This window comes from Caretta caretta, chromosome 8 (assembly GCF_965140235.1).
Source record: "Caretta caretta isolate rCarCar2 chromosome 8, rCarCar1.hap1, whole genome shotgun sequence".
Taxonomy (NCBI): domain Eukaryota; kingdom Metazoa; phylum Chordata; order Testudines; family Cheloniidae; genus Caretta; species Caretta caretta.
Window position 1 is genome coordinate 13,422,757 of NC_134213.1, and position 26,306 is coordinate 13,449,062.

At 39.5% G+C, this 26,306-nt stretch overlaps 1 protein-coding gene across 1 annotated transcript in view; it reads left to right on the forward strand.

Moving 5' to 3' along the window:
• Positions 1-26,306, forward strand: part of FSTL4 (follistatin like 4) — an 865,477-nt gene that overhangs the window by 130,892 nt on the left and 708,279 nt on the right. Inside the window, 2 exon segments of the mRNA XM_048861817.2 lie at positions 3,553-3,726; positions 3,728-3,751. Of these exon segments, the coding sequence (XP_048717774.2) occupies positions 3,553-3,726; positions 3,728-3,751 (198 nt within the window).

A 26,306-nucleotide genomic window follows, 5' to 3' on the forward strand; every position in this document is an offset into this window, starting at 1 on the left:
CAGAACATGATGCCAATTTCCCCACCCCCATTCCCTGTTCCCATTTCCCCCCTTAGCAAAACATGATTCCAATTCCCCACCCCCATTCCCTGTTTTCATTCCCCCCCTCACTTCCTGATTGACTGCAGACTATATAGTAAAACTTGAGTTCTGCTTAGCTATACCTTAACCAATCATTTTCCTGAAATTTAACTAACCAATCCTAACATATTGTAACATGATTATTTAACCAATTATATCCCACCACCTTAATTAGTTTACACCCAGCAAAATTAATTATACAGCTGACAGAAACAATCACAGAACCAGACAGAGACCATGCAAATAAACAATAGCAAAGTGGGAATTATAATGACAAAACAATACAGAAGTGAGGATTTCACATCCCAGCTATTGATAAGTGAGTTCTTGCCAGACAGGATGCTGTCAAATTAAGTTTCCTTTTACATTTTCTAGGCACTTCCCTTTCTCTGGAGGGGATAGGCATTATCAGGACCGGTTTGTATTCCTAACAGCCCAATAGCACCTTATTTCAATGTGACTAGTTTGGAATGGGAGGATGTGACTGTTTGCTTCCCAGCTTATGGCTGCCTGCCAAAGGCCTTAGCCTAAGAACAGGGCCTCAGACTGTCACGGTAAGAGAAGTCCCTTACACCGGCAGACAGTGATTTTGATTCTTTCTTTTATACCTCTATAACTAGCTAAGTGATAAGAATACACCTAAATTAGAGTAGAGGCCTTTACAGACAGGCCTGAATATCTATATCCTAACAGACTCAACAATAGAGAATGTTATACGATGAAGTAAGCTGTAGCTCATGAAAGCTTATGCTCAAATAAATTTGTTAGTCTCTAAGGTGCCACAAGTCCTCCTTTTCTTTTTGCGAATACATATTCGGCTGCTACTCTGAAAACTGTAACAATGTAATTCTAATTTTCTGACCTACTTGGGTTGTTTTTATAAAGAGCTGGGTGAAATAAACAACCTGGAAACTGTCAGATGAGGTCACAAATACATATATACACAGACATGTCAGTTCAAGCCAATTCATCCACAACAGGGTACAAAATTCAGTAATTATTCCAACACAACAGATTGTACCAAAACGATAAAAACATGGTGCAATATGATTTGCACCACTCATTCGACAACCTGGAGAAGAAAGAATACCAACAATAACAGACCAAATTTCTTGTAATAGTTCCATAAGGCTAAGATCATTCCCACAAATCTCCAGTAGTACAGTGAGTTTTGGCTTTGTGTATAAGGAGTTCCTAAATTTCTAGGTAAAAGGGCAGCTTGAAATTAAGAATAACAGCAAAATAAAACATTTACGTGTTCAAAGAAGTGGGGGAGAAGGGTGGAGAATTGAAGGGAGGCCAGCAAGTTTATATTGCTTGTGTTGTACTCTTAAAACGCCCATGAGATTGTGCTTTGATTGGAATGCGCCCAAACAAATTAACATGTGAAACCCATGCTGTGTTCAGATCTTGTTCCTTGAGTTAAACTTCCTTAGGCCTGCAAGATGCCACAACAAGTGAGATATTATCAGGTTAAACTATTTTACCTTGAATCACACATGAATAATTCAAACCTTTCACATTATCGTTTATCCACATAACCTCAGTTGTCACTTCTCAAAGGTTACATTTTCCATCTCTGGCCAATTGTACTTGTTCCTGACCTCGGCCCCCCACACCCTTGTCTGTTACTGGTCACTGAATTAACAGGGGAACGGCTTGATGTTGCTTGCTCTCATATCCAGTTTTTTCCAGAGATGGGAACTATTTCTTTACCGATGCACACCAAACCAGTGGCAGCTCCAGCTCTTGAGAGAAATAAAAATCCATTTGAAAATATGAGCTAGGTCCTTTAATCCCTGTATGGTAGTACAATAGACCCCCCCCCCCCCGCCCCAATTCTCTTGATTAGAGAGTTTCATCCTTCAAACATTTTAGTTTTCAAGGCTCTTGAGGATCCTGGCACATCTGAGACTGCAGACTTGCTTTCCTTGCAAAGACACGAACACACAGAAGGATGGCAGTTGTGTTTTTTTGTTTGTTTGTTTTTTTTAATTGGGGAGGGAGTGTCGGCCTTTCTGCTTTGTACTTCTACTATCGCCTCAATGATCTTTTGGTCCAGAGTAGCTCGGCCGCTGCACTTTCTTAGGTGCTGCCTCTTGGAAGACCAATGATATTCAGAAGTAACCCGTGCTGTTATACTCCTCCAGCATTAGAAACATTTAATAGTCTTTTGGCCTGTTTACATCACTGTTGACCTGAACGTATACACTAAGGCCCCTTTACACCACTCTGGCACATATATGTAAATGCGAATTGTGCCCTATAGCAGGGTGTATTGATTTAAGTAGATGATTTTAATTATGATTTAAATTAGCAAGCAGGAAATCCTGATTTTAAATAGTTGATTTTAATCATACTTTGCGTTTGTACATTTTAGTTCTTTTCCTAAGTAACTAGTCAGCTGGTCAACATTAAAACATGTTGATTTGCAACTAAATATAGCCTTTGCACTAAATTTGGTGCTTCTTTTTACTAGCTGGGAGCATACACTATATATCTATACACATTTAAGCAATGATATAGCTTAACTTACATTTATGCAGATTGTTAATTTTTAGATTTTCTGTTATGTTAGAAAGTGGTGAATGATGGTTTTGTTTTTTTTTGGCTTGATTTTTTTTTGTCAAGCCCTGTTTGGATGGAAATTCAGTTAAAAAAACAAAAACCACATTTATTTTTTTTTCTTATTAAATAAAGCTACCTTAAATATGCTGGGTACAGAAGGAAAAACGAAGTTTATCAAAGCATGTTTTGCATTTCAAACTAACTGATTTATTTAACAAAGGAAGTATGATCTCTAATTAATGAATTGAACAGATTTTTTTTTCTCGTCACCATGTCCTTCAAGATTTTTAGAAGTAGTAGATCTCATTTTCTCATACTGAGTTTTTATTCATAGATTTGAAGAAGAAAACAAGCTTTCCTGCTTTTTTTCAACTCCCACTGACTTCTTAACTTTGAATTAAATAATCACTGAACTGAGCTAGTTGAATAAAACAAAATGAAGAAAACATTCTTTCTGCACCACCCTGCCCCCCCCCCAAAGAAAAACAACAAACTATTGCTTTCAAACGTTGATTTAGCACTTCAACAAAATCTTCCAAAACAAAAAAGGTTCCAAAAACTTAGCCAGTGACTATGGTTTTACTTTCTTTAAAGCTTGGCAACATACCTTTACTGTTTAATATTTTTGTATTTAATATAAATTAATGTAATAGTTTTTAGTAAGTCTAGGCCTTAACATAAGCTGATTTCAAGTTTAATGTCAATAGGTTTATTTAAACTCTGTATTTAATTTAAATAAAAATTATTTAATTTCTTTATTCTTTGATAGATAAAAATCACTTTTTTCCTTTTAAAATCCAAATAGTGCAGTGTAAATCTTCAATATAAAGGGATCCTGTAATTGGAGCTTTCTCAACTATACTATCCAGTCAAGTAGTCTGTTTTTTTTTTTCCTCATTATAGGATCCTGGAATTGAGAGAGAACTCATGCTGATATCATGTCTGATGGTCATTCCTTTAGAGCAGCTGGCATCATGGCTCATCACAGGGAAATGTTGTTTTGCCATGGTTAGGCTGAGCTCTGGCTTCCTCAGAGACCTAAGAGCAGCAGACACCGGAAAGCTTTTGGCAGCTGTGTGAACCTGAAAGTACCACTGTCAGGGTAAGCAAAACAATTATTGCCATCAGCACAATGACTTGCTGTAAAGTTAAAATGGCATCTTTTATTCTGAACCAAAATTGTATGCAAATAAAACAATCAATTGTACAAGCTATAAAACATTTTAAAGTATGAATTTGCAAGTAATAACTACAGCTTGTTTAAAGGTCAGTGGGTAAAAACGGATTTAAAAAAAATTAGTTTTAATATTTTCTAACCGTACACGGCCAAGTTCTTCTCTCACTCTGTAGCAGGTGTCATTGTGGTTACTCCAGATTTACAGTAGTGTCAGTGAGGGCAGAAGTGATGTACTTATTTTTAATTACTTGTACTTTGAACAGCTTTTAACAGTTCAGTTCACCTTTAAGGTAATGTGTAACCTGTCAGTTCAACCTTGAGTGCTATTACAGACTTGCTCTTATAAACGGATTTTTTTTTTTTACTGTAGCATTATGGAACCTTTATAAACAATCTGGTCTGTTACTATTTATCTTTTTTTCTTTCCACTAGGGTGTTGAATGAATGATGCAAATCATATTGCATCATGTTATTGATTGTTTTGGTACAATCTGTTCTGTTGTAGTAATTGTTGAATTTTGCACCGTTTTGTGAATGAATTGGCTTGAATTGGACATGTTTGTGTGTGTATGTATTTGTGACCTCAGCTGGCAGGCTTGCTTAGAGATGTCATTCTTTCTGCCATCAGGCCTCTCTCTTCCCTGATACTTTTTCGGTCTGGAATCAAACGATGTCCCTGTCTCCATTCAGACCTCTGGTAAAACTTCCATTGATTTCAATGAGATCAGGAATGGCAGCTGTTCATAGGTACCAATTAGAGATTGGTAGCCCTATACATCCTGAAGTGAGCTGTAGCTCACGAAAGTTTATGTTCAAATAAATCTGTTAGTCTCTAAAATGCCACAAGTCCTCCTTTTCTTTATACATCGTATACAACAGCTCAGCTGCATTCGCTCTCAGCATTTTTGGTGCCAATGTCGTTGCCTCTGGAGCCTGCACGCTCTCTGAATGGCTGCGGAGAGGGGGAGGACATGAACTTCAACCTGAAAAATGGCTGATTCCATTAAGAAAACTTCAAGCCCATGATGTTTGAGTGACTCTGAATTTTTTCAGAATCCATTGCTATTATCCTTGCCTCTCTGGCTGAATGAACCTAAACACTTTTATTAAATTAGCCAGTTGTTGTGTCTCTTCTTATACCACAGAAAGCAATTTCAGAGACTAATGACTGCAAGGCCCCTCACAATAGTAGGAGTAACCTTTTATTGTTACAGCAAGTCTGGCTCAGGATGGTGTCATCCGCAGTGACATCTATTGGACAAAGTTGTTAAAGCAATGTCAATATATAGCTTGGCATTCATTTAGCATAAATTAATTCACTTAGAACCTCAGCCAAAGTCTATCGAAATCAGTGGAAAGCCTTCCATTTACTTCAATGGACTTAGAATCAAACCACAAAAGAGGGGGGAAAAAAACCTCAATGTGGTCTCTCTCTCACATTCTGTATTTTAGTATAGTGGACTCCAGCCACTTGTCATTGGGAGAAAAGATCTGGTTGGTATTTAAGCAGATAAATTAATCACATCTGATAGCCTCTCTAAAACAAAATCTACTGATAGGGTAGAATGAACGCTGGTTTAGAGGAACATATTTTATTTTTGTTTTCTGCTTCCCACTCTGAAATGATGCTGTCAAAAGGGAAAAAGGATTGGGAATTAAAATGGGAAAATTCATTTTAAAAGGGGGGGGGTAGGGGAATGACAAATCCTGTAATAAATATCAGGGAATTTTTAACTCCATACAAAAATGCAGGGATTTGTTTTGGTTTTTTGTTTCTGTGTGTGTGTTTGGGAAGAGAGGGCAGGGCAGGGAAGGGCATGTTTTTTGTGCTTCTAATTCTTATTTGTTTTAATGCTGTTGTGCCTGGTATAAATCACCCCTTTCCAGTGTGCCAATAGCACCCTTATTTATTATGTTCTCCAGAAGCTGGAGATATGAAGATGTGCCATAGCCACATGCCCACCAACCACTGCCTCATACCGCTGTTCCATTGCTGTGGAACTAGGGATTGTCGTCATTCTTTTATAGAACCGGAGTGTCAGCTTTTTTTACCCCCACAAGTCTCCACAGGCTGTAGTTCTAGAAGTGATGCCTTACTCTGGCCATTACCTCTGTGGGTAGGTACAAATATCCACACAAACAGCCATTTTACATGGTCAGCGGGTTCCTCATGCACAGGGGCATTAGGATATTTATGGGGCTTCTCACCACCTTTCTGTCAGAATCTGTTTTCCTAATATTTGTGTTAGAGTTTTTGAGTCCAGAGTACATGAAATATTATAAAGAATGCACAATAAATCTGCTCATATTAATTCAATGGCTCTGCCGTGCAAAGCATTTTTACTGCTACAGATATTGAGTAAACACAAAGAAAAGTCAAAGCACAGTGATACTCTGTAACAACTCATGATGATGTATACAGCACGGTGATCCACATCGGGAGCAGATTTCATGTGACTTTAGGATCCAGAATGACAGGTTTCTTCCCAGCGAGGGAAAAGGAGCCAACGGAGGAAATTATTCAACACGTAGCTGGTCTGATAAATTCTTTCCGTTCAGGACAGTGTTGCCTAGACGCACTACCACTTCTATTACCTAATGAGCCTGTGTGTAATAAAAATTAACTTGTTTAAAAATTCTGGGCCAGATCCTCAACTGATGTACGTTGGCATAGCTCCCTTGATTTCAAAACCCCACTTTATTGTTTTGGCTTTTGGCTTAGAATCCCTAACACTGTGGAATTCAAACTATTTTGTGAAGATTTTGGGCATTGCTGCCTGCTGCGAATACTTTGTCCTTATGATGGAGTTGCATCCAGTTTCTCAACCTGAGCAGGATCAGGCCAAATTGCTAGGGATGAGCAGCAGTGAAGAAAGTGCTGCAAAAATTGGTGTTGGTGATTCAGTAAGTGATGCTGTTGCATCTTAGGCTATATCTACGCTAAGATCAGAGCTATGGGTGCAGCATGTGTAAATCTATCTGATATAGCTAGCTTGAATAGCAATAGCATTAAAGCCATGGCAGCAAGGATAGCAGCTTGAGTACATACATATAGTACCAGGTGAGTTTGAACAACTTGTTTTGCCACTCACACTGCCCTGGCCGCATTGCTATTGTTCAAGCTAGCAGACTCCGGTATGTCTACCTGTGTTGCAGTCATACCTCTGATTGCAGTGTAGACAAACCCTGAGTGTTGAACCTGTTCCTGAGCATCGTGCTAGGGATCTCTGGGCACCTGAAGGTGTCTTTTGAATGGAACACACAATCAAGGTCCCAGGACACCTGTGGCAATTAAAGGTTGCATGGCGTTTTTGCATATCTTTGCATAGGGCTGGATCTCTCTGCTGCTGGATATAAATAACTACTTCTAGCTCCAAAGAGAATTATTTGTAGCCTGTGGGAGAGAACTGAGCCCTGGTGTCCAAATTCAAATTTAGTCATTACATTCTTTCTGCTTGCAAATGCTCCCACAGTTTCGATTGGATAGGATCTTTACTTTCTATTATAATCTGTGGTATAGTGTTACTTTGCTGTTTACTGATAAATGGATGCAGTGGCTCAGTTACTGTAATGAATGAAGTGACCTATGTAATAAATAAAATGATGAGCCACGCTTTCCAGCAGGGCTAGATTTTGAAAGTACATTATAGAACCAGAAGTGATGTGATATAAATTGGGACCCACATGGGCTGGCTGACTCCAGATGTTTGGAGGTCCTGACAATTTTGTTGGGAAAGAGGGTACTTTTTCCCCTCAAGAGGGACAAAATACCAGAGATTCTGCCTAAAAGCCTGATTTTATTATTTATCTTTAGTGCACTGTGGTTACATCTGTGTCTAATAGTAAAGAAGTGCAGGACTGTCATAAATATAAAGGGAAGGGTAAACACTTATAAATCCCTCCTGGCCAGAGGAAAAACCCTTTCACCTGTAAAGGGTTAAGAAGCTAAGATAATGTCGCTGGCACCTGACCAAAAAATGACCGATGAGGAGACAAGATGCTTTCAAAGCTGGAGGGGGGGAAAAACAAAGGGTCCTCTCTGTCTGTATGATGCTTTTGCTGGGACCAGAGCAGGAATGCAAGTCAGAACTTCTGTAAAAAGTCAATAAGTAATCTAGCTAGATATGCGTTAGATTCTGTTTTGTTTAAATGGCTGACAAAATAAGTTGTGCTGAATGGAATGTATATTCCTGTTTTTGTATCTTTTTGTAACTTAAGGTTTGGCCTAGAGGGATTCTCTATGTTTTGAATCTGATTACCCTTTAAGGTATTTACCATCCTGATTTTACAGAGGTGATTCTTTTACTTTAATTAAAATTCTTCTTTTAAGAACCTGATTGCTTTTCATTGTTCTTAAGATCCAAGGGTTTGGGTCTGTTCACCTATGCAAATTGGTGAAGATTTTTATCAAGTCTTCCCCAGGAAAGGGGGTGTAGTGTTTGGGGGGATATTTTGGGAGGGAGCCATTTCCAGGTGGGCATTTCCCCTGTTCTTTGTGTAACACTTTGGTGGTGGCAGTGTTTAATCTAAGCTGGTAAGAATAAGCTTAGGGGGTCTTTCATGCAGGTCCCCACATGTGTATCCTAGAATTCAGAGTGGGGAAGGAACCTTGACAAGGACCTTCAAACTTCTTGTCGCTATATGTGTCTTTAATACAGTATTATTTGGGTTCTGTGTCTCTTGACATATAAACCTTAGACCAAGGCCATTTCTCCTGCTGCAGAGCTGTTTGCTTCTCTGAATGGACTGTTACGAGTTGCTCTTTCTTTCTGTCTGTTTTTCTTTCATATCAGGCAGGCTTTCACTTTAAAAAGCTGTACCATCAATCATTATGAAATTTCTGGGGGCATTCTGGTAACTTCTGTAACATGATCAGATGCTTATTTTTAAATCACATTTATACCCACCCACAATATAAAATATTTAATGATAATATGCAGAGGGAAACTTGGAAAACTTTTTGGTCAGATCAGTAAAACAAGTGACAAAACCCTTTTTATTGCACCACGAGACCATGTTTTATTGGTGAATTAATAGGAATAACTGAACTATTTTAGTTGCTAACCGGGAGCAGTATATTAGCAACGGTTTTAATAAGTGTAGAGTGACAGGAGACTGCTGAGAATCAGAAAATGAGACACTGTATTTATCCCTTGTGGAGAATTTCTTTTATTAAAGACTTTGGGTTAACTGGGGATAGATTTAATGGCTCAGCTATGTTTTTATTGGATACTCAGTGGTGAGCAATCCCAAAGGTGGTATGAGGACAGAAACGACCCTGTGAAGATGAAGGAAGGCATGAAAGGAACAGAAAGAAACCAAAAGGACAAAAGTTGAATGCTTCCTTGTTGCCACGAGGGAGCAGGTTTATTTTTTTCCCTTCTGTCTTTTTAATAGTCACCTGCAGTTTGGCACGATGCTCTTCTGGGAGCCAGCATTTTAGATTTAAAGCGCCAGATCCTTAACTGCTCTAAGTTGGTATAGGTTGATGGGCAGCGGGTATAATAGGCTAGGGGAGGCTAAACCTCACCAGCGGCCTCAGAGCCGCCCCCCTTTGAGAGCGCAGACACCTGGGCTGTGGCCTGTCTGCACTGCGCCCTGAGGCCCTGCTGCCGCTCTTCCCCTGTGGCCCTGCCAGTGCTGCTCCAGCTTCCCCAAATGCCGGAGCCGTGGGACGCCCATGTTTAGGTGAATGGAACTCAGCAACATAGATGTGTTGACTTCCCTCAAGCGAGAATCTAGCCCTTAACCGCTTTCTATCAACTTGACGGTCAACTTGTTACACGCTGAATTCTCTTCTATACCCAGGCATCATTTATACACAGTTCTCTTTTAATCTAGATTTTGCGTTTCTGCAGGTTGTCAAATGCTATTGACACTTGTGTTTTTGGTGACTCAGTTCATTTATTTCTGTCTCTGTTTTCCTGGGGCTAATTTTAGCTCTTTGCTATTTTAAATGTGGATAGGGCTGCTGTGAATACTAAGTACCTGAGTTCTAGTTTTCTGTTTTATTTACATTTAGGCTAAGGCTACGTGGCTCTGCAGTTTGGACTCAGATTGTGGAGGTGTGAATTGGTGTGCTGCACTATAACTCTCCCGTGTGGATGCAATGTGTGTAAATGAAAGGGTACCTAATTGTATTAATGTAGTCCTCTGGGACTAAGTTAATGTGAACTAGGTACCTTTCAGTTTCCACTGGGATATATACCACAGCAGTGTGTGCTGCAATTCTGAATTGCAGGGCTGTGTAGAAAAACCCTTTAAAATCTTCTTTCTATCATTTTGTTCATTGTGATTTTTTTTTAAACATCTTAGCAAAATATGTTCCCAAATTTGGTATAGATCTGTTCATTTGCTGGTTGGATTGTATGCTTCTCAGGGCAGGGGCCCTGTCCGTCATGTTCTTTGTAAAGAGCTGTCTACACTTTCAGCACTCCATGAATACTAAATAAGGAGCTGGGTGAACACTGAAAAATGAATCCAATGCACCTGGCCCTGTTTTTTTGTTTTGAAAACTGTTGTGTGAACAGACATGGTTCTGAATAAGCACCAATAAAAGGTGGTGGTATTGATGAAAAAGATCTGGGGATTATAGCGGATCAGAAACTGAATGAGAATCAACACTGTGATGCAGTTGCGAAAAAAAAAAAGACTTCTTATTATGTTGTGGTGTATTAACAGGAGTGTCATACCTAAGATGCGGGAGGTAATTGTCCTGCTTTTCTCAGCACGAGTAAGGCTTCAGCTGGAGTATTGTATCCAATTCTGGGTGCCGCACTTCAACCTGACCTATGAGGAAAGGTTTAAAAAACTGGACATGTTTATCTTGAGGGGGAAAAAAACCTGAAGGGGGGAACCTGATAAGTCTTCAAATATGTTGAGGGCTATTATAAAGATGACTGCAATCAATTGTTCTCCATGTCCACTGAATGTAGGACAAGAAGTAATTGGCTTAATTTGCAACAAGGGAAATTTAGGTTAGATATTAGGAAAAAACTTTCTAACTGTAATGATAGTTAAGCTCTGTAATAGGCTTCCCAGAGAGGTTGAGGAATCCCCACCACTGGAGGTTTATAAGAACAGGTTAGACAAACGCTCCTGTCAGGGATGGGTTAAGTTTACTTAGTTCTGCCTAAGCACATTGGGCTGGATTTGATGACTTCTTGAGGTCCCTTCCATCCCAGCATTTCAATGGTTCTATGGCCCTTAATTGAATGAAGAGGTTCTCAAAAAAGGAGTCCTTAGAAATGACTGACTTTCTCAGGCTGGATCACTCGTAGATCAACTGGAAAGATGAATACACTATGCTCCAGCAGTGTGGTTTCATGGGTAAGCTAAATGACTGAAGCCAATGGCAAAAACTCCCACTGACTTTAATGGGGCCCAGATTTCATTCTGGCTGCTAGTCCCACCTCTGCCAATAACAAATGGAAGAAAAGGGAAATAGATAGTAATGAATATAAATCAGAAGTTAAGAATTGTAGAAAAATAAGGGAAGCCAAAGGGGACACAGAGAAATATATGGCCAGCAGACTTAAGCACAACAAAAAGGAGGTTTTTAAATATTATATTATATATTTTATATTCAGAACAAAGAATCCTGGCAATGGTATTGATCTATTACTAGATCAAAATGGTAGAATTATCAGTTATAATGCAAGAAAGGCAGAAGTGTCCAATAAATATTTCTGTTCTGTATTTGGGGGAAAAATAGGTGATACTGTCTCATTGTATGGTGATAGTACTCTTTCCATTCTACTAGCATCTCTGGAGGATGTTAAACAGAAGCTATATAAGTTAGACATTTTTAAACAGCAGATCCAGATCACTTGCATCCAAGAGTTTTAGAAGAGCTGCTTGAGGAGCTTGCTGGAACATTATTGATGATTTTCAATAAATCTTGGAGCACTAGGGAACTTCCAAAGACAGGAAGAAAGCTAATGTTATGCTAATTTTTAAAAGGATAAACACAATGACCTGGATCATTATAGGCCTGTCAGCCCGATATCAATCCTGGGCAAGGTAAAAGAGTGTATGTTATGGTACTTGATTAATAAATAACTAAGGCAGGGTAATGTATTTAATGCTAATCCACATGGGTTTATGGAAAATAGATCCTGTCTAACTTGATGTATTTTTTTTGAGATGACAAGTTTGGTTGATATAGGTAATTGTGTTGATGTAGTATACATAGACTTCTATTATCTAGACTAGGTCTAGATAATACTTAGTCCTGCCATGAGTGCAGGGGATTGGACTAGATGACCTCTTGAGATCCCTTCCAGTCCTATGATTCTGTAAGGAATTTGAGTTGGTACTGCATGACTTTTTGATTAAAAACCAAGAATGATATAAAATTAACATGGCATACATTAAATGGATTAAAAATGATGGATTGGTCCCAAAATTAGAACTGTAAATGGGGAATTGTCATTGAGCAGGTCTGCATCTAGTGAGATCCCTCTGGGTTAGGTTCTTGGCCCCAGGCTATTTAACATTTATATCCATGACCTGGAAGAAAAAACACAAAAATTGGAGTGGTAAATAAGGAAGAGAACAATTCACTGATCTACTGTGGATCACTTGGTACAATGAGTGTTTTAATACAGCTAAATGTATACATGTAGGAACAAAGAATGTAGGCCATACTTACAGAATTAGGGACTCTATCTTGGGAAGCAGATACTCTTAAAAAAATATACTTGTGGGTCATGGTGGATAATCAGTTGAACATGAGTGCTAAGTGGCCAAAAAAGCTAATGTGATCTTGCGATGCATAGACGGGACTCTCGAGTAGGAGTAGTGGTTATTTTACCTCTATATTTGGCACTGGTGTAACAGCTACTGGAATACACTCTCCAGTTCTGGTGCCCACAATTCAGGAAGGCTGTGGATAAATTGGAGAGGGCTCAGAGAAGAGCCACAAGAATGATTAAAGGATGAGAGAACTTGCCTTATAGTGATAGATTCTGGGAGCTCAGTCTCTTTAGTTTAACAAAGAGTAGATTAGGGGATGACTGGATAAGTCTATAAATGCCTATATGGAGAACAAATATTTAATAATAGGCTCCTCAGTCTAGGAGAGAAAAGTATAACATGGTTCAATGGCTGGAAGTTGAAGCTAGACAAATTCAGAATGGAAATAAGGTGTAAAATTTTAATAGTGAGAATAATTAACCACTGGAACAATTTACCAAGGCTCCTGGTGGATTCTCCATCAGTGACCATTTTAAAATCAAGATTGGATGCTTTTCTAAAAGAATGAGGAGTCTGGTGGAACTTTAAGGACTAACAGATTTATTTGGGCATAAGCTTTCATGGGTAAAAAACCGCACTTCTTCAGATGCATGGAGTGAAAATTACAGGTACAGGCATAAATATACTGGCACATGATGAGAAGGGAGTTAACTTACAAGTGGAGAATGAGTGTTGACAAGGCCAATTCAGTCAGGGTGGATGTGGTCCACTCCCAATAATTGATGAGGAGGTGTCAATACCAAGAGAGGGAAAACTACTTTTCTAGTGAGCCAGCCACTCCCAGTTCCTATTCAAGCCCAAATTAATGGTGTTAAGTTTGCAAATGAATTGTAGCTCTGCAGTCTCTCTTTGAAGTCTGTTTTTGAAGTTTTTTTTGTTGAAGGATCGCTACTTTTAAATCTGTTGTTGAATGTCCAGGGAGATTGAAGTATTCTCTTACTGGCTTTTGTATGTTACCATGCCTGATGTCTGATTTGTGTCCATTTATTTTTTTACATAGAGACAGTCCGGCTTGGCCAATGTACATGGCAGAGAGGCATTGCTGGCACGTGATGGCATATATCACATTAGATATGCAGGTGAATGAGCCGCTGATGGTGTGGCTGATGTGGTTGGGTCCTCTGATGGTGGTGTTAGAGTAGATACGGGGACAGATTAAGCAACAGGGTTTGTTACAGGGATTGGTTCCTGGGTTAGTGTTTCTGTGGTGTGTAGTTGCTGGTGAGTATTTGCTTCAGATTGGGGATCTCTCTGTAAGCGAGGACTGGCCTGCCTCCCAACGTCTGTGAGAGTGAGAGATCATTTTCCAGGATAGGTTGTAGATGGTTGGTGATGTGCTGGAGAGGTATGAGCTGGGAGCTGTACATGATGGCTAGTGGTGTTCTGTTGTTTTCCTTCTTGGGCCTGTCCTGTAGTAGGTAACTTCTGGGTACCTGTCTCACTCTGCCAGTCTGTTTCCTCACTTCCCCAGGTGGGTATTGTAGTTTTAAGAATGCTTGATAAATATATTGTAAAAATACTCCAAATAGTACAGGATTGTGCCTACAGCCCAGTCTACTTTTAAAGGTCACCCATGGCTTTGACCATTTTCCTTAAAAGCTTGTTTCATAAAAAAGTCTTGGTCACCACTAAAACATGTCTGACACTCGCTGGATATCTGAGGACACTGATCTGGTTGCAGTGATTATTTCGCCCTTTCTTTGTCAACCCTCCGCCACCGTTTTATTAACTTCGCTTGCTAGCCAGTTGCTTTACTGTAGAAAGTGTGCGGTGAACAGTGAGGTAGCAAATATGCAGATGAGAGAGTTATTTAGGTAAGTCAAATTCATAGAGGACTGTGAGGACTTTAGAGGGATTTAACCAAGCTAGATGAATGGGCTATATGATGGGAAATGATGTTTAATGTTGATAAATGCAAAGTAATATAGGTGTCCATCTCAAGCCATTTATTATGGTTGCCTGCCAGGCAAACCCTTGCAAGATGGTTCACTGACTTTTGATTAAGGTAACTTGCTAACTGCTAGCTTTTACATTGGGCATCCATCTTAAAAGCAAAAAATACAAAGTGTACCAGTTATATATTTCTGACCATCCACAGCTAGTTTGTGTATGTGATTTTATCTTTAAAAATCATGCGGTATAGTTATTTACTTTTTACTAATGTTTAAGATTTAAAAGATTAAGAATCTTAAGTGCTTGAAGGAAGGAGATGTTTAAGCATTTTCAAAGTGCATGCAGGGTGCTAGCATTTTTGGGTGCTATATGTGAGCTATGCTTCCTTAGGCTAATTGTGCAGAAAAAGAGCACCGTAGTGCAGTTTCATCTGCAGAATGGTGTGATCGTGCAGAAGTGCTAACACTTATGGACCATGAAGTCTGCTTATTTCCTTCATTTTTTATTATCAGCAAACTTTAATTACAGCTTACCTACCACCTTTTGCCTACATTTACAATGCAATAAATTTCCTTTCTCTCCATGCAATCGGCATCCCGAACAGGGCAGTGCATATGCAGTGGAAGATATTGATTCCCTGAAGAAATTGTAAGAGCATTTCTTCCCAAGTAAACACACACACAAAGGCTATTACAAAGGCCCCCCAAACAGTCAATTGTCTGTGCTTTATTGAACAACACAATACAAGATTGAAAACACAACAAAATTATCGTAAAGTGATTGCTGGAACTTAAAGGGAACAAATGCAGGAATTGGGGCAGGAATTCTGACAGGACTTGATTGTTCTCTCTAAAGACAGACATTTTCTGTTCAGAAGTTTTAGACTTGTTTTTTAAAAAAGAGAAAGTTGGCCTTAGGAATTTAAAATGAATCTTGAAATGATTGTATAATGTTTAAACTAATCTTTCGATTTGAGGACATCAATAAGATATAGCTATGATTGTGAACTGTGTCCTTTAAAAATGTAGTCAGTGAGCTTTTAGATGATAGAAATAAGATTAGAAGGAAAAGCTCAAGGTTACTAGTAGCTGCACATGGGGTAAATAAAATCTCACATTAAATTAAATAAAATTAAAATTAAATAAAAATCCTGTCTGTCATATTGCTGCTGATTGGAAAATATATATACAGTGAATTAATTAAATTGAAAAATGTTGGTTCTTATTCAAAGGTTGTGTTAATTTGCTGTTAATATTCAATGGCTTAATTAATACAGTAACCAATGCACTATCTGGCTGACCTCAGACAAAGGCTTTGTCAGGTGCCTTTATGCTTTATGAAGAAGGCATTCCAAAATAACTTAGCTTTTAAATTCTATGGGCCAGATTCTCAGCTGATGTAAACTGGCAGAAATTTAAATCAATGCAGCTATGTTGATTAACACCTGTTGGTGGTCTGGCATGCTTTCTCTCCTTAGAAGTTACACAACCAGAGTATTTACTTTGAAAGTCTTATTTATGGGTGTGGTGTGCTACAATAGCTCACTGTTAAAATCAAGAGAGAGACTAGCTGGAATTTGCAGACATCAGAAAAACTGAAAATTGCAAGTGGAAAAATTAGTGAAATCTAAAGTTAGTGACACTTATATTTTTACAGTTGACAGAAAGAAATCGGCTAAAAGTGTGATATGATTCATGCAGCCACAGGGAAAGGAAGCTGTAAAGGAAATACCACGGCTGTCTAGCATTTTTGCAGCAATCTCTAATTCACCAAAAATGATTTTGGATGAGATGTGAAACAGAGATGAGCCCCCATTTTTGTTTATGTGATGATGCTTGCAAAGGGAGAGTAGGACCCAGACTAGAAAAAGGTCCCTTCTTTCAACTAAATATCAACAAATTTTGATTTATCTCTAATCTTCTTTTGTCTTAAAGCTAAACTGTTGTAATGGGAAGAAGCAAAGAACCAGAACTTAGTTCTAAAAATGTTTCCAGGACTATAGTGAAAGAAAGTGTCTGTGGTACAATATATGTCCTATCCCAAAGCAATGGCCTGAAACAGCACAAGGCCAGACATCTGCGAGAAATCTACAAAAATCACAAGTTAGGCTATGGAGGGAGTTGAGGGGGCACACGTATTCCATACATTACAGTAGTAATGGAAATTTGGGCTGCCATAGGTCATGCACCAACATCCATTGAAGTCAATGGACCTCTTTTAAACTCTACATATCACAGTACGTGTCTGAGATGAGACTGGTTTTTGCTCTGGCCATAGGAATTGCTGTAAGGGCGCTCATGCTGATGTTCTATATTTCTGCCCCATTTGTGTATGCTTATGTACCTTTTGCTGGCTACTCCCACGGTTCCCTACAAAGCGCTGTTCAGCTGAATGAGAGCATATTCTGTGATGTAAATTGCTTTGCTGCATTGCTGTGTACTTATCCTAGCTATTGGGTTCCTTCCACCTGCTTTTTGGCTGAAGGTAATTAGAGTCAATTTTCTGAAGGCATTAAGTGCATATCATATTTTCTTCTTTTAGAATGGTCACATGGTTAAGGTACTACTCTAGGAGTTGAGAAATGGGATAAATTCCCTGCTGTGTGGTACACACATCCTGTGTTACTTTTGGCAAGTCACTTAATCTCTCTGTGCCTCAGTTCCTAACCTCCTAATGATGTAAAGATAAATTCAATATCTGTAAGGTGCTCAGATGCTGCAGGGATGGTCGCTTCATGAGTGAGGTATAGACATTCATAATTTAAAAAAAACTGGTGCAGTTCTTGGGTAAAACAGTAGGTGGCGGTTAACTGAACTAAAGGGAAAGTTAAACTGCAGGAATTTTAGAGAGAAAAGTCTGGGATGTTGAAATAAAGAACAATTAGTTAAATATAGGGTTAAAACAATACTACCACATTCTTCAATTCCAAATTTGTTTGGGAAATTCATCTTCCATGCCGTTTTCTATCTGCATCCTCTTTATTTTTAAAATCAATTCCACTGGCAAGTAACGAGGCAAGCAAGTACACACTAAAAAAGATTAGATTCCAACCCAGGTTAGTGTTCATCTCAAATATAGCCAATAGTAAAGGAATAAACTAAACTATAAAGTTTGCAGATTATGGGGAAAATGAGAAATATCAGAGGTGGGTCCCATAAGAAATTGCACTTTACATTAACCTTTTAAAAAATAAGAGGAAGAATTTTCTAAAGGAATTATGCTGTTCTTGTCAAAAAGCTTCCTGTTGCTTACATGGTATATATCAAAAATCATGATGCCAAAAATAACCAGTTGTAGTTGCCTTACTCGAATAACTGTGGTTTAAAGACCTGATTCTGATCATACTTATAGTGGTTTTGTACCAGTATAACTCCATTCACTTCAACAGTTTCTCCCAAATTTACATCAATATAGGTGAGATCATAATCAGGCCCTATACCGCTATAAAAATAACTAAAGGAATATAGTAGCAACCATATGAACAAGCTTTTTTAAAAACCACTTTGTGCACCAGGATACTTAGGCAAATTGACTGAGCTAAGCCTAACAGAGAACAGTTTGTATATACTCACTGATATAGAATCTAACAATAATGGCGGCAAGTTCTTGTCTGGGAAAAAGATTTACAAAATCATACAAGGAAGTGTTTAACTTGGCAAGCCAAGTGTTTTCCCATGTGTTGATGCTGTGTAATGCCTTGTGTTGCAATGTAAATCCCAGAAAACACTGGACTTTGTCAACCATAAATTAAGCTCGTAAGCACCAGTAAATAAATAAATAAAAAACCATAATATTAATAAAAACTTAAAAGCATGTAAGCTTAGTTCAGATGGGCTTCAAACCTAACAGATTTATAATGAAGCTGCACTCAGATTTCCAATAGGGAGCCCTGAAGTCTACAGGACCAGTTAATTTTCAACAACGATACATTAGCTAAGAACTACATTTTACATGTATCACATGCTGTGCTCCAAATCGAAGCTTCTGGAAATCTGGCACCCATTTTAAAATTAAAAACCTTGAAGACACAGAAAGATAGGGTATAAAACAAACCTTAGTTAAGCAACTGCTTAACTGACTACCCATACCTGCTTTCTTATGGTAATTTTAATTTTGATTGCTTAACTAAAGAAAAGGACTTGAGAGTTGAATTTAATGTTAAGTTTTATTAACTATTCTTAAAAACAGCAAATAATCGTATACAATATGAGAAGACAAATACTATTGGACTATGATTTGGCTAACAAACTAGAACATTTGTTGCTATAATCATTCAGGTTTTCAGACTCCGATCACATAACTACAATAGAAAATATGTTCAATTGCTATCCAGGGAAGGTGACTTTGTTTAGATATTTGACTGGATCTCTTAGAATGGAGCCTAACTTGTGCCAATTGGTTATCAGCTCTGGTGCTGCTTACACAACAGAGGAAAAACAATCCAAAGCTGGATCACAAAACAATTGGGTCAGTCACCTACATGCCAGTTTACCAAGGTCTTCTTGCCAATGGCTCTATAATAATCAATCCTTGTTACCTATTTCATAATGAACATTAGCCCCAGAATCTGACTACTACACCTAACTATCTACCATAAACTACACTTATGACTGACAGACCATACAGACTGAGTGCAGTTCAAAAAACTTGGTCTCATTTTGTATTTATAAACACCTAGAATTTGAAAGCAGTGTGGAATCATTAACTGTGGTAGACACATGTAGTGTTCTACATCTTAGTTAACAGTAACTTGTTCAGTTTTAAAGCTACTGTACAACAATCTTGTTTGGAACTTGTTACAAAAGTAAAACACACACTGTAACAGTGACTCTTTAAAACAGATACATAAGCAGGTACAATTCTGCATTAATTAGGTACTTAGTTTCAGAAAGTGGTCATGTGACAGATGTTGGTCATCACCCAAGAGAAAGTTTGTGTGTTATTTATTACCAGATGTTTGTTCAGCCATCAGCTTTCAGTTCAATTGTTGTTCAAAGCAAGAGTTGACACTCAGAACAGGTGGAGCGAAAGATAGACACGACAAAAGACTGTTCCTAGTGTGGTAATGGGCAACCCGAATTGCTGAAAAATAAAGGTGCCTATCCCGGATACATACTTGGTGTCATGAGAAGGACTCCCAGGTAGCTGGCCCAGGACCCCAGTCTTCGCCTTTCCAGGTCTCTTTGGCTTTCACAAAGTGATGTGCTGAAGAAGACAAGCTGTTTTAGCCTATTTCTGCTGTGTGGTCCAACTTGGTTCCTCACCTTGGAGATGCTGCAGTGGACCAATCAAATGGTGACCCATAGTACTTCTGAAGATTCAAAATATCCAACCAAAATGACACCATCCAATCAGGGAATGAGACATCAATTTGAGTTCTTACAATTGAGACTGGAATTTGGTCCAGTGTGACACATTTTGTCTCGCACGCTTGGGTAAAACAAGTTAGGCCATAACAGTTGGTACAGCCATTTTCGGACATACCTTGTACACCAGCTGGTTTGCTCCATTAGTGACTTATTCCACAAGTAACTTTTGTTAGGTCCCTTTGTGGTGCATCCCTTGACCGTCTTTGCAAGTATGTTTGCTCAAATTACAGTTTTTCCATTAACATTCAGCTAGTTAATGAAATGCCCAGTTTAAAATTCATATAATTTATACAAAGTCCTTCCACATTCTTTTGATGCTCTTTAAACTGGTTTTAACAGTACAATTATACAATGCAAAGTCACTCAGGAGCTGTTATACAGAGGCCAGAACAGCCGTATGCATCTTCCATTTCTGGTCTCCTCATTAGAATAACAATGGTGGGATCTTGCTATGTATGGCTGAGCTGGGTCTGTGCATTGTTAATCAAAGAGTTACATTTCTGATTATTTCACTCCGTGGTCAAGTGTCCTTCTAAAAACGGTATATGGTTTCAGTTCCCCTCTCAGCTCAGGTGTGTTTTGCTAACTTGATATCACAAGCCTTCTTGATGGCAAACATTATCCTCCTTCATACCACTTAAACTAAAAGACATCACTATGAACACAACCCCTCTTTCCTAACCATATTGACCCGGAGGGAGACATGCAATAAAGTTTGCAATATTCTGCCCCAGGATGCCTCCTTTATAGTTGACTTTCTACACATTTTAATGGTTAGATTCCCTCAGGTTCCCCATTTTCCTGCTGTGTTTGGAATGTGATCCACCATCAATATTTTATATTAATATGATTTTAAATTCATTTATTTATTCACAGACGGGAGGGGTGGGGGGGGGGAAGAAGGAATTCTCTTTAGCTACACCAGCAGTACAGTCTTGTGAAAGCCTGCAGTGACTGTTTCCTCAGTCTATTGAAAAAAATTAGCCATTAGACCTTGGGTTTTTATTCTGAGTCATGTATTCTATCTTTTCTTAAAGGCCTTGGTACGTGGGCAGTTATTAAATAGTAATAACTCATAATTTTGTGGCCTTAGTTACTACAAAGGACAAATGTAATCTTGAAGACCAGATTTGCTTAAAAATAAACGTTTTTATTGCAGGTGTCTATAGTAGTGGTTCCTCCTACAGATACTGTTGACATTTAAAAAAATGTTACTTTTATTCTTTAGTTAGTGAATATTTCCTGACAACAAGTATTTGGAACATCTCTCCCCCATAAGGAATGTTTGCATGAGATTTTCTGTACTTCATTATGGTTCTTGTAACTAAGTAGCCTATAGACAAGGTGTATAAGGATACTTACTGATAAGATTTAACATAAATGAAAGTATCAATATTGTAATGCTGCTTCCCATATTTTTCATAGTAATATTATGATATGATTGACCTAATCAGAGCTTTGGAGCGGAGCCTGGAGCTGGAGCGTGGAGCAACTCTGGAGCAGTGGAGCTGCAGGTTTTTGCCTACAGCTGGAGTGGAGCCAGAGCACAGCTCCAAAGCCCTGGACATAATCATAATGTATTTTATGCAAGGTAGGCATGTGGAAAGGTTATGATTATGATTATCCTATTTGTATGCATGTATAATTTCTGTATCTGAAGTTAGGAATATTGACTATGTATCTGTACTGCAAATTGTGTTTACACATGGGGAATGCCCACTAGACAGAATGCAATCAGTCTAGGGCTAGCTGGGAACAAGTCAATAGACCATTAGGGAGAACAATAGGTCTTAGAAGATGCTAATCTCCCACGTTCCTGGGAAGTCTTCCTGAGGATGTTATAACCAGGCTTTGAGTTATGGCTTCAGGGTCATGTGATCAAATCAGCTGGTACTGGAATCCATCTTGGAATACCAGTGTTTTTCCACTGACTGCCGTGAGAACTAAGTTTAGAAACAAAGGGTTCCTGCCATATGCAAAAGCTGTTTAAGGCAGGGGAGTGACCTCAACATGGTTGGTTCTTCACTGTCTCCCCACCCAAGATGACTGCTGTAAACACCTAAGATTGAACTGGGGAAGAAAGGACTGAACCCGGGCTAGAGAGGGGTCTGGCGTGTGAAAGAAATACCTGGAGTTTTAAGCTGCAAGCAAGAGCAGCTTGCCTTCAAGAACCTCTGCGGTCTACCTTAAGCAACATTCAGGGTGAGAATTTGCTAGTTATAACCAGTTTCTTTAGTATATTAAGCTTAGCTTGCGTGTTTGTTTCATTTGCTAGGTAATCCGCTTTGATCTGTTTGCTATCCCTTATAATCACTTTAAATCTACCTTTTGTTGTTAAACTTGTTTTTGTTTTGTCTGAAACCCAGTGTCTGCAATTCATAACTGGGTGGTGGTGGGGCAGAAAGCTGTTGCATATCTTTCTCCACATTGAGGGAGGGGGCGATTTTCATGAGCTTACACTGTACAGTTCTCTGTGCAATGCAAGGTGGTATAATTTTGGATTTGCACTCCAGAGAGGTGTGTGCTCTTGCGTACAGGGCAGTTCCTTAGCTGATCTCAGTGTCTGTGTGTAAAGCTGCAGTGGGGTGCGTCGCTACCTGTGTGTGTACTGGAAAAGTACAGTCTGAAGCCTGGGAGAAGGCTTGGCTAGCTTGCCTCAGCAGTACAGTGAGAAGGGAACCCCAGCTAGTGAGTCAGGCGGGCTCAGTGGTACCCCAGTTCCAAGTGGCACTCTGGGGGGAACCCATCACAAATATTTCCCAATAGTTAGTGTTATAGATTTTGTTAAAAAACAACAAGAAAATCCTGCTACTCAGGACTGGATGGTTTGTGGATTAGAAAAATTTAATTCAGTTTTTGAATTCAGCCTAGGTTGGTAGTGATGGAAAGTTGTTACAATCTGATGGTTCTTTGGTCTGAGTGAAATAAGTTTGTGTCTCACATCTGGACACCCAGTCTCCCTCCTTCTCAGCACCAACTCATTGTGCCGATTCCTCTGTCTATGGGGGCTGGGAACTTCTCTCTTTCCCCCACAGGCTGGGTGAGGAGCTGGCAGGTCTTCCCCTGGGTTCCTCCTGTGGGCCAGGGTTGCTTCACCTCCTGCAGCATGTGTTTCCACCTGCCCTTCCTCTCCACGCCAGGCAGAGAGGGGTGCTCCATTAACACTCTGTGTGGATTGGGGAGGAGGAGTAGCATGAGCAAGCACAAAACTCTGCCTTCCTGTGGTGGCCTGTCCTTTCCTGGGGCCTCTTGCAAATGCAGGCTCTGCAGTGCTTTACAATCTGCCCTGCCAACAACATTTGTGCCCTAGTTTAGGGTAGCTAGGGGACAAGACTAGCCTTGTTCCTTTGAGACGAGAGTGGCATACATTGCCACCTATGCTAATTTATACAGCTTGATTGAGTGGGTAAATGTCACCACCTCATGAACACACAAACGTTGCCTGCCTGCCTGTGTTCCATTGCTAAGCAACACGGATCTTGCATTTAGCCTTTTCTGGTTTTGCGTAACAAAATTTTTGCGTTCAAGTTCCCATCCTGTTTTCCCCTAAAATGTGACTACTTCTGTGTGCACAGTGAATGCATTATCGATGGGAGAATCACAATCTATTAATTAATTTGATCTGTGAAAATTAATATAATTATGAATGCATTGCATTTACATTGTACATTTTGAGATCTTCAGACAAAAGGTGCATGTGCGTGATCCCATGGCATCCTACACATGTTGATTAAGCCTCAAAACATCCCTGTGAGATGATTCACGCAATGAATCAGTGACAAAGCTGGGACTTTCCCAAATTCTAGCTGAAGACTGACAAATGTTTTAATGCATCAGAGATTATTAGAATATGCTTGAATTATAGGTTGTGTCAAACAGTCTGTGAGTGCAGCGTGCTCTGTAGTCCCTGGGATTGAAATAAACCCTATAATATTAATGAGGAAAAACAAAGGGATTGCCACATGGATCAGCATTGGTCCATCTTGTCCAGTATCTCTGCTTTTTGCCACACTTAATCAGACAATTGCTCTAACAAGACCACTATCCTAAATCTTACCTACAACCATATTCGGAGGCATTTGGTAAACACAGACGATGTGCTTCTTTTATACCTGTTCTGATCCTACTTTGTCAAGATAAATTGAGTCTCAACTTCAAAAGGCTCTTTGTTTAATTAACTAAGCACATTTACAATTTACATATTTGGGTTGTTTTTTTATTTTATCAAGCCAGCAATTTTTCTCTGCAGTCAAGTGATGTATGGAATATCTAATATACTTGGATTAATAGCAAATGTGGTAAACAAATGTATTTGGAACCTCATGTTTATTTTCAGGTAGAATCACTTGTTTGTGTGCTAGAAGCTGGAGAAATGGAGGGGGGCTTTTGTGAACTTCTTGGTAACTGGCCTTTGAGTTAGCAAAGGAAAATCTCGCTTTTATTTTTAAAACCAGATGGACTTCCTTGCAAAGAGAGCCTGACTGATGTGACTTATACAAGTTGATTGCCAAGACTGAAAGAGAGAAGCATCTCGGTTTTCCTTTTTTCAGCTGGAGGCTCAAGGATCTTAAGACTCCTCTTCCCCAGTCCTCTTCCATGCTACTCATAATTTTTATGCAAGTTAAGTTTGGGCTGTGCTAAAGAATCTCATTAACCCTCCCCTCAAAATCTTTAACCTGGCCTTTGCATAGTATAGTGATAATTATAGGTTTGTTTGATATTTTTTTTTTGCAAAGAAGCAAACGATTGTTTTGTGACCCGCCTAAAAATGCTAAGGTAAGCTCTGTTTAATAGGTTCACCCTATGCAGGGTTCACCCAGTGTCTCTACAAAACAATCAACTGCTGGAAAGGGAGCTCTGTTGTTGTGCCCTTGCCAATGCGTCTTGTGGTGCATGAGGGCTGTGTACGTGATCCCGTAGCATCCGAGCCTTTCAGCCACTCCAGTAGCCTGGGATAGGAGACTGGGCTAAGCTTTTGCTGCACTGAGTGGGAATTCTGTAGCCTGCCTCTCTCTATTCTAGCCCCAGACTGGAATCTGAAGAGCTGGTACTGGAAAGGCCTCACTCACGAAGTGGGGGAGATCTTCTTCTTTCTGTGCTTTTAATACTTCTGCACCAGCTTCTTGATCCTTCACCCAAATCTCTGAGCTTAGGGGAACCTGCCCACCTCAGGAACCAAAGGGAACCCATATCCCAACTGACTATCTTTCCAACTTGTGGAGAGTGGTGTGGGCTACTGAAGGACAACTTGCTTACAGTTACGAGGAACAGATGCTAGGGATAAGAGCCACCTGGAGAAGCCTCATTGAGAACTGGGGAGGAGGAAGCATGTGGGTTGGAAGTGACTGAACCAAAGAGTGGAGAGTGGTGGGATAGATTTATTGGTGAGAGGGAAGAGTATTGAACTAGTGGGAGTGGGTCGGTGGTGGGTGTTCCCTAGAAAATGTTGCTTAGATAGAGTGTAAGGTCATATATTTCTTTGGAGTTACTCATAGGTGCTGGGGATGCTGCTGTATCCCCTGGCTTGAAGTGGTTTCCATTGTATACAGAGTTTACAGTTTGGTTCAATGGCTGTCAGCACCCCCGCCCCCATAAAAATTGTTTCAGCTCCCCTGGAGCTACTTACATGGGGCCTGGTCTGCACCTAAAATGTAGGTCGACTTAGCTATGTCACTCTGAGGTGTGTAAACGTTCACATTCCCAAGAGTCATTGTAAAGGTGACCTAAAACCTGGTATAGACACTGCTAGGTGGATGGAAGAATTCTTCTGTCAACCTAAGTACCGCCTTTCGAGGGGTTAAATTCACTATAGAGACAGAAAAACTCCTTCTGTGGCAGTAGCAAGTATCTACATTGTGGCACTGCAGCAGCACATCTGCAGTTCCATAGCTGTGCTGCTGTAATGCCTGTAGTGTAGACAAGTCCTTTGACTCCACATGAGTTGTGCCTGTGAAATAAACAGGGTGGTACCTCATTCATACTATTATTTTCAGAACGCAATCAGAGGTGTCTGTTTCTCTCTAACTAGGGGAGAGAACAAGAGGTAAGAGGTCTTTAAAACAAATCTGAATGGTTATTTCATTTACCCAAGACAGGCTGGACCATGTGTGGAATGACTACATTTCCTTGTGTAGACCAGCCCTAGAGGAGCATGTGTATTTGCATACATTTTCAGATTGAATAGAAAGTGATAGAGACCAAGCTAGAAGGATTCTTCCTCTTGTTTCCAAGTTTCACTCTGATTTAACTAAAACTTGTATCTTTTTTCAATCTTCTCTTTGCTAGCAAAAGTTATATCTTGGGTATCTGTCCATTTCTTAATGTCTCACGTCCATTTTACTGATCTTTACACTTGCTGCTTTTGATTTATTTTTAGGCATCTGTGAGTTGCCATCTGACAAGGGCCTTGTCTACTCTACTCTCTCTCTCGATGTTCAGAAACAAAAAATGCTCAGAGTGTG